Here is a 17,540-nt window from a genome sequence, read left to right on the forward strand (position 1 = left end):
AGTAAATGGACTGTTGAGTCATTTCTTAAGTCATGCACCTTAATGCTTTAGCCAATGTTTTCCGACTATGTACAGAGATTATTAAACATATTGTACACCTTCCTCTTCACCCCTGGATGATTGTTTTTTTCTGATCATGCAGTGTCACTGATATGTACTGTAGGCCAAATGAGTTCAAAATTACAGAAGATGCATGGTGATCCCATCATGTTTGCATCAATGCAAAACAATATTTTAGATAATAACAGCAACTCTCTGCGTACCCTGACACATGCATTACTCTGCAACACTAAAGGCTTGTCACAAGTTGCCCTTGACTTAAAAAGCAACAGAGTGTGAGAGCACAGGACAGTTTAAGATCCCAGCAGTTAAGTTACTAACAGAAGATCCATCAGACGGGGACCTGGCCCATGACTTATACCTTCGCCAAGGAGGTTATGTTTTCTGTTTGGTTTGTTTGTCTGTTTGTCAACAATATTACAGAAAAACAACAGGCCAGATTTTCCTGAAACTCGGCGAAAGGGTGTAGCATGGGCCAAAGAAGAATTTGTTAAATTTTAAAGTGGATCCGAATCACGGGGAGGATACAGTACATGAATTATTGATATTGGTCTTGGTGGACATCTGTGCTCTCCGAGTGACCTTTAAGTTTTGTATTGTCCGAACTGTTGTATTATGTCCGTGGTAAAACCAGCTAGGAAACTAACAGCTGGGTGCTTCCGTACATTTTTTTTACAAATTAAAACCATGGACAAACCATGGATTTTTTTTTTTTTCACCAAGTATGCAGAGTATACAATGTTTAGAATGAAAACATGCATTAACCTGCGCCTGATATGATTTGAACAGCCATTCAGATGCATTGGCTAATGCGTGATGACTAGTGAAAACATTCTGGTAAGTTTAAACTTTCTTCCGGAGCCCATGGAGCCTCCTGAAGGATTCCTGGGGGTCACTGAACCTCACTTTTAACCACTGATTTAGCAAAGCCAAGCACATTATTTGCACATGCTGGTTCCACAGTGGCATGCAGAGAGTGTCTTTGTTGGGAAACAAGCATTCCCTCTGACCTGTCTGTCTCCATTGTGCAGTGTTGATGCTGTGCTGAGAGCAGGGGATGTCCTCACCTCCTGATGAGTGCTCTCTGTACTACTACACTCCTCCTTCAGGTTCTCCTCATCGCTCTCTCTCTGTCTCTGCAGCAGGCGGAGGGTGGCTGAGGACGGTGTCCCTCCTAGGACATTCTCCATGGATGGTCTCCGCCCCGAGCCGTCTGCCAGTCCCCCGGGGAAACCTGTCCTCCCTGAGCCCAGAGGGTCCAGGCCGGTGCTCTCTCCTTTGTTGTATTCAGCACAGAGGTTTAGGATGGTCTCAAGTCGCTGTCTCTCCTGTAGAAAAATGAACACATGACCAAAGAGGGACATCAGATTAGGGTTTTCTCATCGTCACATACTGTGCCTTATCATGGATTTTAACCTGAGCCTATGTTTGAACATGACTCAAATGCTGCCAAGATACCCAAATTAAAAATCTGACTGACTAGCTGTATCCATTTTTTTAATAAAGGTCCAATATTAGCTTTATATTTTAAGCCTACATTAGATTATATCTAGCCGTGGTAGGGAATGTCCCTGCTATCTAATTTCCTGTCTGTGTGCTGGGTGTTGGGGATGAGCCAGCGACTGATGACAATCTGAAGATGGGCAGGTCAGACAGAGGAGCAGAAAGCAGACCTGATGCTGAAAGAAAATGGTTTAATTTATTATAGATTCTATATTTCCATCTCACTCAGAGTGAAAGACGTACAACTGCCATCTCCCAAATATCCTATTTGACTGAGCTGAATGTAACTAAACCAACCAGACTGATGAGACTAATATTCTATTAATCAACGTCTGTGTGAGCCCTCACTGTCCTGCCCCCTGGGTGCTGCATGGGAGTCAGACTCTGTGACTGGTTGTCCAGCTGTCACTATGAGGGGTCAGCCCACCTATGGGGACCCTGGCAGACCAGGCCAACAGGGTGGCCTCTGAACTCTAAATGTCAGCTGCTGTCTGCTCCTGCACCCCTCTGCTGCAGACACATCGTCTCTAAGGTCTGCAGAGCCTCACACAGCACTATGAGCCTTACACAGCTATGAGCCTTAAAGAATGACTACTGTTTAAGAGATGGTCTCATTGGTACACTTAGATGTTTGGTAATGGAAAATCAGACATCAACTTAATGAATCCCTGGCTCCTGTACTCCATGCTCAGACTACTCTATGAATTTAGAGGCCAACAGTAATATATAAAAAGTCAATCTCATATCAACATTAAAGCAAATGGTAATGTGTGCAAGAGGCTGTTCAAATTACATAACTGATGTCAATAATTATTGATTATGAGACGTTGTTGAAGGTTCTGGAAAAAGCCAGTAAGTGGACCATGAGTCAAGACCTACTACTTGGTATGGAGTCAATTCAATTTCAATTCAATTTTATTTATAGTATCAAATCATACCAAGAGTTATCTCAAGACACTTTACAGATACAATAGGTCTAGACCACACTCTATAATTTACAAAGATCCAACAATTCCACTAATTCCCCCAAGAGCAAGCATTTAGTGCGACAGTGGCGAGGAAAACTCCCTTTTAGGTAGAAACCTCGGACAGACCCACTTTAGAAAATATCAGTGTTTCAAAATGAAAAAATACTAAGTGGTGTGTTGAAAAGATACCCATGAAGTATACTATACTTTGTATATGTTCGTCATAAAACATAAAATGTAATAAAGGTAACAAAATTACATCAGATATTACGTATGTATTTTTTACTTTGGCCTAACTGGTCACTGTGACCACAGGTGGCAATTATTAGATAATGGTAAATGCTAAAACGTAGTATAACAGAAGCACAAGTAATGAATAAATAATTTTAGCTTTGACTAATGTTAAACAACAGTGTTTTTTATTGCTTGTGAGTTTAACATTGCATTTAAGAGAATGAGTGCTATTTCTTCTTTCCAAAACATGTAGTCTCAGTTTGAGGTTTTAATGAAGAATGTAGAAACACAACTGTAAGTACTTTCATTGTGACTTTGAATCCTGTTTCAGCTGGTTTACCATCATGCCAAGATGAACTAACAATATTGATAGAATACTCACACCAATTCAAACCAAAAATATCAGTCAGCTATGAAAAACTCAAACTTAAATACAAGTTATCAGAAACTCCCCTCCCCAAAAATTATTTATTTTTGCTTGTTGTTAAAGAAAAAGGTTTTGGAGCCAAAGAAGGACTGTGCTACTTTATATTCTTATGCTCTGGTTCATGGCTAAATCTGTATCCTGTCGTGTAGGAACACTTGGCAGCTAAATAGTTCTCACACACAAATACATGCCCTGGTGTATCTTCTCCCTCACACTGAGCCCACTGACAGAGCATCTGCATGATTAGGAGCTACAGCCCCACCATTAGCTTCAACCTGTAATCTGGGACCAGTTAGCTTTTATCTGAGTGGGTGGGAGTAAAAGACCCCTTTGGGCCGTGGAACCGTGCTGTATGTATTCAAGAGAAAAGAGTCAAACTTCAAACATTTACTGGCAAGTCTACAACTACTCATAAGACCTCCCACTCAACATCTGCTCGAACATACACACGTATTAGACCACTCAGTGTTCTGACGCCTGTCTCGATTATGTCAAGAATCATTGTCTCATTTGATTGCCAGACAGTCTTCAGGCTACCAAACCTGCATGATGGATGAGTAGCAGGATCACAGACAGATTTCATACCATAAAATGTGTTTGGCCTCAAAATAAATCAACTTGATACAGTATCAAATTTGACGTCAGACATATGCAAACTGTGCTCAAATTATATATAGCTAATCATCTGCATGTTGACACATTTATATGAATCCCATATTTTCTGTGTGTTCTTATGTGGGGCTTTTAAATGCCAGAGGATTTTTTTTTTTTATGTTCTGAGGTTGTTGCTGCCACAGGCACTTAGAAGTATCTAGGTCTCTTTGTGGAGAGACCCTAAGGGTCCCTTCGGGCTCTGGGTGCTGGCTGGGAAGAAACAAGGTGGTACGTCAGTGTGTTAATCCAAACCTTTTTACTAGATGCCAAGCTTTTACGGCCCAGAAACAGTGAGCTTTTGGCTTGAACAACATCATTCCATAATAGTTAAAAGCAAATACAGGCCTCTCTGCTTTGCTCTAATCAATGACAAAGAAAGAATTCCCAAAATATAGCAAACAACTTCTTTTTTTAATTAAGCCTATAACAAAAGGTTTCCCAACCATTAACCTAATTCACTTGGACGCTGGAATAAAGAATGAAAATCTGGGTTTACTCACTCTCATAATGGACACTGTGACACGTTACAGCTCAAACTTTGAAATGAGGCACAGATTTCAGCAAAGACAGCTTGGCGAAAAGACAGATGAACAAATACTGGCTTTTAAAAGGCAGTACCACTCCCCCAACAACACCATAACAACACACCCCCACCTTCTGGTAGGATAAGAGGGTGATGATGACAGAGCTTTACGGCAACATTTAATCATCGGCTGTTTAGAGAAGCTTCTAACACATGAACCAAAAGCTTAATATTGATTCATATCGGAGCAGTTTTCATGGTTAGAATATGGCAGGTATGCAAAACGACAAATTGCTATCTTCACTTACGGCATGCTAAAATAGGCTAGCATGCATAATATTAGCCATTTGTAAACTTCATCAGGGTATCAGCAGGTATCGCAAGGCAAAAATTAAACTGCTGGAAATGCATATTCCTAATTTGTGAATACATGCAGAAAACGGACACCAGGAAATGAGCTATTCAGTGAGTGTATTCAATCATGTACTGCTAAGTGTGTTGTGTTAACTGAGGGCAAACATTCAGAACAAAGAGACACTTGAATACTGAAAAATAAAATCAAACCCTGACACTGCAGGCTCAGGGGGGAAAAAGAATTACCCTAGCTATAAAGGCTAAATATATAGCAGCTCAAAAAGAAGAAGAGATATAACTTGTCTAAAACATACTGTTGTCGAGTGGGTGTGAATCCATTTAGCAATAATAATAATAGTCAGTGACATTGATTTGATTTTAGTATTTTTGAAGTGTCCCTAGCCTATTCCTTTCCCTACATGTAACTTGAAAGAAGCTAGCTTGCTAACATACTAAACAAATATTAACATAATATATCATATCAACACATTATAGCCACTACTACAACATTTAATATTACTATATACAATATCCATTTTGTGAACGTTTAAATCAACAGGGTGACCAGATATTTAGGAAGCTAACAAGCTACATTATCAACATGTATAGTACCTGTTAGCTCCAGCTGTCCTCTTTCACACCTGACCCAATTAAGGCCCACGCATGACACCTTAATTACATCCTAATTAGATCAGGTGTGGAAGAGAGCTGGAAGAACAGCAGTTTCTATGGCTGTTGCACTGGATACGTGAGGGTTTACCGACTCCTTTTTGGAAGTATACCAACTGAATTTCATGAACAGCTGTATTAAGTGTGACATTTTCCAACTCATCATCAAATACAATATTTTTGTCTAAAGGAAGCTGATGTGTATCTGTTAAAAGTCCCATGGCATGAATATTTCACTTTATGAGTGATATATTTTACATTAATATGCGTTCCCCCAGCCTGCCTATGGTCCCCCAGTGGCTAGAAATGGTGATAGGTGTAAACCGAGCCCTGGGTATCCTGCTCTGCCTTTGAGAAAATGAAAGCTCAGATCTGGAATCTTCCTCCTTATGAGGTCATAAGGAGCAAGGTTACCTCCCCTTTCTCTGCTTTGCCCGCCCAGAGAATTTGCCCCCCCCCCCCCCATGAGAGAGAGACATCATGGCTTTCAAACGAGCAAAGTGGCAGTTGGTCACGGCCACACCCCCACCCTCCACCTTGCCCCCCCTCTCTCCTCCTCAATAGCTACAGACACAGAAATGGCACATACTAAGGAAAGCTCATTGTGGGACTGGCTCTGGTGGCTGTAATTCTGCACCAAAGCTGAATTTTGGGAAAGAGACTTCAGATACAGCATTAGGGAACCACTAAGGCCTATATAAAAGCATCCAAAGAGCACCATGTCATGGGACCTTTAACAGCTGAAACAGCCACAGTGAGCCCTGCTGGGTCTCCAGGGCATTAAGAGAAAAGCCAAGTCACAAGTCTGAAACCACCAACAATGTGATACACACATGAAGCCACGTTTGTTAAACACGTCCTGAAAAGCAGCGTAGTAAAACACCTCCTGAAAAGCAGTGTAGTCATACACTAGCAGTAATATTTAATAACACAGTGATATATATTCTTCGACGATTCGCCACTATTGTCAGCTTTCTGTACAGACTTTAAATAGCACCAACTGACTCGGAGCCTTCCTGTATATGGAATTAACAATGAACAAATAATATCTTCAAATAAAGTATTTCCTAGAAAGTTTTTCTTGTTATTACTAAATTACTATATTATCTGTCAACAAGTCAACTTCAAAAAGTAAAGCAATGAAACCTTACAGTAGGTAGGTTATTCTAGCTGCAAGATTAACAGCTGGTGTAAATCCCATACATGTGAGTTTGTATGAAAAGCCTTAGTGCAGGCTGAAGGTTCTCTAGACTCGGTGTTTATCAGAAGGGAGGGGGGTGATACTTCCAGACAACCGCAAGTGTGTAGAGGAATGCCTGGTTCCCAGAGTTCTCCCAGCTCCAGCCTGCATCTACCCCCAAACAGCGTTTCACACATTCCACAGCCCTCCACGTCTCACCTAGTGGGTGGCTCTCATGACAACTGGGTTAGATAAAGAAAAGTTGAAGCTGCTGCTGCTGATGAATCTTTTCCAAAGTTGGCTATTAAGGTCACAGCATTCAACATACTGTATGAATGGCATTAACAAGAATTAACACTAACACACAAACTAAGACATAATCAAGGGGATATTAATGTCACTAGATATAAAACGAAGTATGTATTGAAATCGATGCACTGATAACTAAAAGGCAGACTGTAAGTGATGCACCAGAAAACAGAACCACATAACTCGTGCAATACATATAAAATGAAACCTGAGAAATTAACAATTGCAAAAACAATGCATGTGAAACAAAAGCTTAAGCTAAGTGCACTAGAAAGCATTTTCTGTGACAATTACAGGATAAAGAGACTGCTAATTATTTCAAAGATTTGTTTGAGACAGTTGCTTTAAAAAAGGTCTCAAACTACCTGGGGGTAAGTGTTTATGTTGACAAGTTCCACGGTTATGCAGACCTTGCTAAATGTTAAATGTGAAATAAGAAGCCAGTTTTAATGCTCAAATGTAGCATACATAAAAACTAAAAACTTAATTAGTTAGCTGGATTAAAAAAAATAAAATAAGCGTTTTTCTTTTACTGCCCTTAGCGGGAGAGTCCTTCTTTAAATACACATTCATCATTTGGTAACCTAACTGACAGCTAGTCAAATATCTCATTGAAATTTTATCTGTGGCACACCCAAACACAGTGCAACAGTCGCACAACTAGAGTCAACAAACTGACTCGATAATGTGAGCTACACAAGAATGTCTATCTAAAGTTTGCTAACCTGGCTAACAATAGCCACAATAAGCTACGGGTCGTACCAGACCAAGTAAGGTACGAAAACGCTGGAGTGTATTTAATTGGATAAAGTTCAGTTTAATCGCTTGTAAAAGTTCAACATTAAAAATGTAAGACGAAGATTATGCCATTTCATTTTTTTTAAAGTTACATAGCATTACATTAAACTCATTATGGAGTATTATTTAGTCAACTGCTGTCTCGTCTTTTTTTTTTTTGATGGAGGCAACAATGTTGTTTTGTTAAACATTTTCTACAGTTAAGTCTGCAGGAATTAAGAATAATGCCATTCATTCATTCTCTTGGTACTGTAGACAGTTTTCTACATCCTACATCTCACTCACTCTGTCAGTTTTCCTCATTTAGTCAGTGTAGTCTCCTCACTTTACGCTTTACTTTCCTTATTTTCATCCTCCCAGCAGTCAGCATCTCTTCCTCATGTCTCCCTCTCTCCCCTGAGTCAGTGTCTCCTGTTTTCTCTCTTGCCCTTTAATGTTTCTCTCTCCTCTTCCCCTCCTCCTCCCCGAGTGCCCTGGGGCCATTCCCCATATGTGTACCTTTGATCAGAGCAGTTACTTTATAAGTGTACTGCCATATTTTTCTTTGCCGTGTTCACCTACGTCACAGACGTAAACAGAAATCCACGCGCGTAGCATTTCCAGAGTAAACTGGGAAAGTTCAACAAAGCCTTATTCTCTACATATATATCTGCAGGGGCTCCGTAACAGTCTGCAAAACAAACTCCATTCGCGATCAGACTCTGATCCTTGGAGTGTTCATCGTGTTCAGGTCCCAGAGGAGGAACAAACAGATGATACTAACAAGAGATATTTCTATTTTATTTTCTGCTGCTGCGTTTATTCTTTTCCCCCCTGTGGAACACATAAGCATCAAAGCCAGGCAGGGGGAATAGGACAAGCAGGCTCTCCACGGCAGCCAACCTCTCTGAATAACAAGCTGGTGGTCCTTCATATTGATGTCACTGGTACGGATCTTAAGATGAAACTATGGAGTCGTTGCTCCCGGTGGGGGCGGCTGGCATTTAAACCACTGAAGCTTCTTCTTCAACTGGGATCCAAGCCCTGGAGGCATCTCTCAAAGTGAGGACTGGGTTCCCATTATTATGTCAAGCACTTCCAGCGTAGAGATGACAACATCAAAGACTAGTTACAGTGATTAAAGGCTAGATGGGAGTCGTATTTTCACATCCTCTAAACACTGCTGCCGATAATAAGCAGGCTTACGGCTTGATTATTGTTATAGGATAGAGATAAGACCACGTCTGAAAGATCTGCAGTCAGTTGCATCAGCTTTGTTAAGTTAAATTTGCTGTGCACAAGAAATGATGAGATTAAATATCTATAAGTCAATAGCAGCTGGTTGGAACAGTAGTGAGCCGCTGTACTGTATCTCCATGTGAGACTGTTTAGCCAGAGGAGATTTAGAGAGCATACCAGGCAAAGTAAACAGTTGTCCAGCTGTCAAACTAGAGGATGCACACAGCCGCCTGGAGCTTAACAGCCACGTTACTATCCAAGGAGTTCTATGTAATTTATAATGTATGTTTCTTATTAGAAAAACTGACTGCAAATAGCATCATTGTCATTCCAAAAAAGGTTTTTGTATATGCATTTCGCTGAATTATTTTATGGAATTCTGTAGCATTAAAACAGTCAGGAAATATAATAATATCGAAGGAGCTCTTCAACCTCATCTGACGGTATGTCAGTTAATCGATTAGTCGATCTACAGAAAGAAAATCAACAACCATTTTTCCAACGACTTAAATCATTTAAGTCATTAATCAAAAAACAAGGCTAAAGCCGGCCACACTGGATGCGTGGCGTGAGTGTGGCGTTTCTGTTGCGTGTCAGCTGCGTGGATTTTTAAACACGTAGAAACACGTAGACTGCTGCTAGCCTTGTCTGTACACATGTATGTTTCCCATTGATAAACTGCACTCAAGCAGTAGTATACTTCATGTTAAACATAAATATATACCGATTTGATTACAGCAAAGACAACGTCGGCAGTATTGACGGCAAAATAGGCTACAGAATATTTCGTTCTGTATTGACAGGTGTAGTATTTGAAAATCAATAATTTTTTTAAATTACATTTATATCTACATTCATGTCAAAACCTAGAGACTTTCAAACATCAACATGTCATTTATTCATATGTATTTGTGTCAAAATGACAAATGTTTATATCTTTTCCTATTGTATTTTGCCTGGAAACGCTTCCAACACGCTTGCGTGTCGCGTGAAAAGTAGGCGTCGGTCCTATCTCTAGCATGCACGCGTTTTCGGCGCGGCTCGAGCCGCACCTGAGAAGTGCGTGTCACGCAGGCAGTGTGCAAGCTCTAACCTGTTAACATGGGAACGGAAATAAAAACGGACACGCCATGCAGCTGACACGCTCACGCCACGTGTGGCCGGCCTAAGAGTCTACAGCTATGCTAGTAACTCTGTGAGGCTGCTGTGTCTTTAGTGAAATGCTAATCTTAAGCATGCTAATGTGTTTATGGTTCGCAGGTAATGATGACCATGGTCAATATCGTAGTTTAGCATGTTAGAGGGGGAACTGAGGGGGAGCCTGACTTAAGTTTCTATTTAACCTCATCCTTTCATTCCCAAACATACACATCCCTGCCCCTTTCCTCTAAAACAATCTCTGGTGTCCATCATCATTATAACCACATGCCACTCTTCTGCTCCATGTCAATCTACTGCCTCAGTGGAGCTACAGCATGACTCGGTGACCTCTTGACCCTTATCTGCAATAAACTCAATCTCTGATAAATCATTCTGGTTTAGTACCTATTTCTGTCATGTCTTATTGTCCAATACATAAATTAGTGTGTGGTTGTGCAGTGTGGCTGTGGATTATGTTGGTGGGTTGATGTACAGTATGCATGCTGCTTATGTTGTTGATTTGTCCCTTGTTCCTTGGAATGCTGAGATAAGTTACTGTAATGTGCCTTTTTAAAATTGCCCCTTGGGGACAAATAAAGTGCTTTGAATTGAATTGAATTGAAATGTATTTGCATATTTGGATACATTCGAACAAGGTGTTTCCGAGCATTTCTTAGCTTGATAGCTAAGACGTTATTACCTTTCTAGTACAATGGAAACAGCAGCTCCTTCCATTATAGCTGAGCTACCATATTTACATTCCTAACATGTAAACTGTACTTGATGTGGTAAAATGTAGTTTTTAGAGGTTATTTAGTGCATTTTCTCATTTATTACATATCGCAGGATTCTCTAGTTTGTACCTGCCCCTTCGATTTACAGCAGAACTGAAATTTCCACACACTATAGATTAGGCCATCTCACCTGCCATAATGTGATACATACATACATGCAGCATATCTTTTAAGCCCGACTCGTGAATGCAGAAAAGCAGTATGAGGGCCTGAAAGCTTCCTTTGTTAATGACTGAGCCAGCTTGTAACCACAGCATCACATGTAGGCAACAGGCCTTTCCAAGCACCGTGTATAATATCTTAAAACCAAAGGCCCCATCACAGGAACATCGTCAGTCTATTTAAATCCATTCAGAGAGCAACAACTGGCAGAGCTTTGTTAATATTAGCAGCGGCATCTGTTACCTTCATGAGTGCTGCCACACTGTTGAGAAAGGCCGGCTTCTCTTTAGCCAGAGCGAGCAGATACACCATGGCCTGCTCCCTGCTCGGACCTCGTCTCGGCCCCGGTACAGTCCTGCTGCCACCCAGCACATGATACCGGTCCATGACAGACACACACACACACACACACACACACACTTATATACACACTCAGGATCTTTACTCTACAGCTCTGTAACGAGAGTGTAAGATGTTGCAGCTCCCTGCGCTTCCACACCGCTCCTCCTGTACTGTAAAGTGATTTAACAACTGACTGTGCTACTTTGGGACGGATGGAGAGCAGCCTACCTCCCACCACAGCCCCCCCCCCCCCCAGACCCCACCACTCAGGTCTTGTGAGAGGAGGTGAGGCATCGATGTGAACAGGGGCGGAGTTAAGAGTATCATAATATTTAGGGACTTCCTCATTTGGGAGGTGGCTTGCTGGTTGGTTCTAAGAAAAGCAAAGGAGCTAACTTTATATACCGAGTAGAACTTAACACTGTATGCACTGCCTGCTCTTTATTGAAATAGGCTAATAAATTTAATCCAGGCAAAAAAGGTATAATAATTTTTGTTTCAGTTGTTAAATGCAGAAAATTTTAACAAACCAGGTTTAAAAACATGCTTTGAAGTACATTTAGCTTTAAGTGAGGCTAATATTTGCTGCATATGTGCACATAATCGGACTTCTTGTAATTATTTTATTTGTTTTGACTGTTTAATAATGCAGCAAATAAGGGAAACTCTTTGAAGTGGTTTGTGATGCATTTAACATTAAGTAGAAGCATATAAACAGACCTACAGACAATTATATTCTTAATTGAATGGTATCAGGGGTTTCCAGGAGTCAGGGTGAGACTACATAATAGGAGAGAGGCCACCGAAGAAGGTGTTACTTACCCTAACATTGAAGATAGGAGTTTGAAATTCAAATTTGACTGCAATAATAAAGGGCCAATTTAGCTTAGGTGGTCAAAAACATTTGACCACTATGCAGTCTTTATGTGCTAATAATGTTTCACAGTGCTCTGTAGAGACCCAAAGTGTTCAACTTTAAATGAATAAATAAGAGATCATGAAATAAATAATAATATGAATACATTTCAGAATTTGTGAAATAACACAAACAAATGTTGCAACTCAGCTCATAATCATGAAATGTTATTCATTCCTGCTTCTTGTCACAATAACAGAGTTAATTGCATTTTTCTGATTCACTCTTTAATAACATTAAACAGATAGACGACCCCCTCTAGTGGAGAGGTAACCACACAACAGGCTGCACTACTGCAGTTATGACCGAATGCTTATAGTATTTACAATAGGAGCAAAACAAGTCACTCCCAAGATACTGCCTCCTCTGCTGTATATTCTCTGATGATCAATTAAACACCACGGAGAGAATAAAAGCAACACTGCATCAGTGACATGAGGTTGTCCTAATCTGGAATGTGGCATATTTGTTGGTGCTGTCTCAAGACTGGATTACTGCAGCTTTCCTTTGGACGGGCAGGGAAACAGATTTATTGCTATCCCTGATTAAGAGTCAACTCATCTGTCTTATCTGTTCGAGCCTGTTTAGATGTCAACCCAAAAACAGTAAAAATGATAGTAATCTGCCTTGTGGTTACGTGCAAATGGGAAGGTGGAACCTGTAGTCTAAACATTTATTGCTATATACATTTTTTCCCTCTACAGAAAATTACAGAAAACTGTGTGCAATTCTGCAAAAATTCCCCTTCAGCATGAAGACAGTAACACCCGCTGGTCAGTGGGTTTGTACAGTACTGTGTCCGTGTAGGTGCAGGATATATATTTGGCGGTCTAGGTGGGCAGGTCGGGTGTCCAAGCAGTAGCTGGATATATATGGCCGTGCTCTGTAAGATGCTGGTATATATATGTGGTGTTCTGTGTGAGGGTATATTTGGTCTGCCAATCCTCATTGACAGTAGCAAAGATGCCAACCATGCAGGACAGACATTTCTCCGTGTCACGTACAGCCGACATCTGTGACATCCTGCTGGGCTGGAAAATGACAGAACAGCGCAGACAAAGGGGCAAGAAAAAGACAGAGCAGACTGGTTCAGGTTGTTGGTGGCGGCCTGCCGTATGATGATAAAGGCTAAACTTCATTTTCAATTGCCACTAAATGAAATATCTGCCTAAGGCGACATATTCAGAACTAAAGCGCCATCCCTGATATTTCAAGAGCAATTCACAAAAACACTGACCTGAGTCCAACGAGACTTGAGTGTCTGGGGGAAAAAACGCCTCATGAAGGCTTTTATTAAGGTTGCATTTAGCAATCTGTGACCTTTACCATACCTCCAGCAGCAGCCAGTAGCCATTGCAACAACACAGGAATAGGGCTGCACAATTAATCGCAATTTTATCGAAATTGCAATATGGACTAGTGCAATATCCAAATCGCAGGGGGAAGGGGGGCGCAATATTTGTTAAAGGCAAAATATGTGTCTAACCATTCTGAATGAAGTATTTATTGTGTCACTGTGGTGCTGCAGAGACGTAGTGGGCCTACAAATCAAAAGGAAAACATCTTTGTTTGGTACAGATTCTTGCAAAAATCACACTACTATAGTACATTTGTATTTGTGTTACAATGAAAATGAGAATGATGATGAGTCTGCCCCCTCCTTGCTATCGCCACACAACCAAGTCAAGCAAGCTAATTAGAGTGGGAATCAAACAGGAGTTCTTCACAAAAAGATAATGTGCCACTGTGTAAAATGAACTCAAAAACCCAAGTAAAAAATAGCAAATGAGAAAGTGAGTTGAGAGAGAAGCTGACTTTGTGCCTATTCAAAGTAATAGCAGAGCCATACTGGTCTGATCAAATAGGATACAAAAAGTGACGAGGGAACCCGCTCATTCAAAACAATAGTGTAATCCGAACTAACGTCATAGGAAAGATGAGGTCATCTGTAGTTAACAGAAGAGTGGCGTGTATGTCTGGACAGACGAAGCACGCGGCGACTCGGCTCATATGCCAAGTGTGTTTGCCAAGTCAGCGTGTCAGTCAGACGGCCATGTGGAGGGAGCAGTGCCAGGCTGGACAGCTTGGATCAGATGGACACAGGAAAACAGTGTTCCCTGCAGACTGGTCATCAGAGGGAGCTCACCTCCAGGCTCCAAAGGAAAACGTAATTGAGATGAATTAAATCCTGTTTAAGGAGTTTTTTCCCGTCGTTTGACACTGCTATCATTTAACTGATATATATTTTTAAATGACACTGCCCACAACAGATATTTCAGACTGATGCACATTTTTTTAAATGTGAACATTTGCTTCCTCATGGGTAAAAACTTTACAAGTATTTAGTGCTGTTACTTTTTTCATGTCAGGGTAGAAAAGTCTTCTCTGAAACACCATGGGGAAACTAAAACACTCCGCACAATAACAATACAACATAATGTGGAATCACAATGTTGAATGATAATCTGTTCAGGTTAAAGGGCAAATCCAGCAATTTAGTAAAAAACTTTTATAAAGTTAAAGGGGACTTGTGAGAGACATACTTCCTGACCAGGGCTGTGACCAGGGCTAATGGGGTTGTTGTCTAAGTCTCTAAGATTAAAGACACTACGGGCCCTATCTTGCACCCGGCGCAGCGCAGCACAAAGCCCGACGCAAGTGTCTTTGCTAGTTTAAGACCGAAACAGTTGGCAATTTCCCGTCCAGCACCCACGTCGTTTAAATAGCAAATGCACCTGCGCCCATCTTTGCGCCCATGGGCGTGCTGGTCTTACAGGGAGGTGTGTTCAAGTGCATTCTTGGTGTATTGCTATCTTGAGGCAGCGGGAAGCGATCGTGCCACTGACCAACAAAAACCTGGTCTAAAGTCAATAACGCAGCATTTCATTGTTATTTTAACAATGAATTAGTAAAATGCACCTAGGCTTATGCACAGCGCTCGCACACTATGCTTGTTACACACACACGCACACACACACACACACACACACACACACACACACACACACACACACACACACACACAGGGAAGCGCAGCAGCACACAAACGGGCAAAAGATTAGAAATAAAAATATTACGGTGCAAATCCGCCATCATAATAGCAATGCGCCAAAGTACAAACGCGTCTGCCTTTTAAAGGGAATGGGAGATGATGACACAGATGATGATTGGTTTATTGCATGTTACGCCCAAAACACACCTATGATTAATTAAGACACTAAGTACAACCCTTTTGAACCAGGCGCCCGGCACACGGATCCTTTTTTTCCGCCGTCAAACTAGCAAAAGTAGATTTGGACACGCCCTAAACGCACCATGCACGTCACGCCGTTCGCTTAGATCGTTAAAATAGGGCCCTAAGGGTCTTTGGACATAGACAGTAATTTTTATTTTTGTTCCACTCTCTCAGATGCTTCAATAAAGCAAATAATAAAGTCTAACAGTAACTAAATATATCACAGTAAATGATGATAAATGTGTTAAATTCAACATACAGTGTATAAAATTGAATTAAAAATGTCTTTAATAATAATTTCACACAGATAAGATACTGTAACCTCTGGTTGCTGTATTAGTTGTTTATTGAATGGTCGCTTTATTACTGTCACATCATACTGTCTTTTGGGTTGAAAGCCCTTTAAAAAAGTTTTATTCCACAGTCTCCATGATTTTGATATAACATAACTACCTGACAAAACTCAACAAATTCACACGATCTTTGTAAAATATTCCAAAACTGTGGCATTCACCGGAGAATCAAGTAGTGGACTCTGGCGTGCTGGTTGCCACGGAAACAGGAGCTGTGTTCGTGTCCCCAGTTTATAACACAGGTTTTCTATCAAATAGCCTGTTTGAAGCCTTTCAGTATTTACACTAATTGCATTGAAAAAGCCTAAATGCCACACTATAAATATTCCACATTAAGCACTACATAACAGGTGGGGTATAAATCAAGTATACAATGTAATTAAAATGCATTTAAACAGTACCAATATTCCACATTAAGCACTACATAACAGGTGGGGTATAAATCAAGTATACAATGTAATTAAAATGCATTTAAACAACACCAACAGGCCACAATCCATTCCAAGCCCAATATAAGCCTGATACGTCAGTATGGAGCTGGAGACTCCCAGCAGCCTCCTGCTGCCTCTGAGCTGTGTACTCTACTGTTGATTTCACAATAACACTCCTTTCCCTGAATAAACTTTTCCCAGACTCACTGTTCACATAACTTTGTTTTCTGGTAATCAGTTGTGTGAATGAGTAGCAGGCCGTGTGTGAAATGATTTAAATGCAGACGCTCTGGGGCAAGAAAACTCTGTCATGACAGTGAGTCAACTGTGACTAATTACAGGCCCTGCAGCTCCACGCCCTGCCTTCTCGAAGAGCTGCAAGTTTCCGTGTTCCAAAAAATACAATAACATAACAGGCTGCTGAGGAATCTCACCTTTGTGTCTCCGGAAGCCCTCGCCTGTCCACGTACGCTTTATTTACTTGACATAAGTGTGTTCTTTGACTTGTGTTCTATGAGCTATTTGCATCTAATGCCAATATTTTCTTCGTTTATCTTGTGTGTGCATTTTAGGCAATTATTTGTATAGGACAGCTGAAGACATGAAAGGGGAGAGAGAGGGGGGATGACATGCAGCAAATGGCCGCAGGCTGGAGTCGACCCTGCGGCCGCTGCGTCCAAGAGTAAACTGCTATATATGAGCGTGCCCTCTATCAGGTGAGCTACCCAGGAGCCCAAATGTCAATATTTTCTTTGTGTGCCTGCAAGTTGTGCTAGTCCAAAGGTGGTTGTGGCTAAAAACCTTTCAACGAAATCAAAAGATTGAGGGTTTGACTAATAGGGGTATGTGAAGGCTACAGGTGCAAATAGCCTGCAGTGTTTCTCCTACAAATGTTAATGTTGTAAGAGTGAAAAAAGTTTGCAGACCATAATAAGAGACTACAACCTTCTACTCAACTTACCCTAATGACATTCATTTAGGTTAGTTGGCAGTGGCAATGTAAACCACCAAACCAATATTCACCAAAAATAACAAACAATTCAATTAATTAAATGTGCAAAGAAAATAGAAGTAAATGAAATATCTACGGATGTGTTTAGATAGGTACAGGCTAGCTGCTGCTCTGCTAGCTTCTGTAACTCAAGCGTTGGCTACTTTATTTACATACAACATATTTAACATGTTTTATCAATATTCTAAGATAATAGAATTTAGAAAGGTTAGAATTTGAACCGGTCGTGATTTTATTTAAGCTAAACTGTCTAAAGAA

General features: G+C 40.8%; 1 protein-coding gene across 19 annotated transcripts in view; it reads right to left on the reverse strand.

Moving 5' to 3' along the window:
• The window catches only part of phldb1b (pleckstrin homology-like domain, family B, member 1b), a 118,972-nt gene that overhangs the window by 25,704 nt on the left and 75,728 nt on the right, over nucleotides 1–17,540 (reverse strand). For 14 of the 19 annotated variants that reach the window (XM_039791847.1, XM_039791880.1, XM_039791889.1 and 11 more), the window contains exon 7: nucleotides 1,071–1,388. In XM_039791847.1, coding sequence (XP_039647781.1) covers nucleotides 1,071–1,388 — 318 coding nt within the window. The remainder of the gene's footprint in view (nucleotides 1–1,070; nucleotides 1,389–17,540) is intronic. The other 5 variants (XM_039791939.1, XM_039791872.1, XM_039791982.1 and 2 more) reach the window with 1 other exon arrangement.

This window comes from Perca fluviatilis, chromosome 2 (assembly GCF_010015445.1).
Source record: "Perca fluviatilis chromosome 2, GENO_Pfluv_1.0, whole genome shotgun sequence".
Taxonomy (NCBI): domain Eukaryota; kingdom Metazoa; phylum Chordata; class Actinopteri; order Perciformes; family Percidae; genus Perca; species Perca fluviatilis.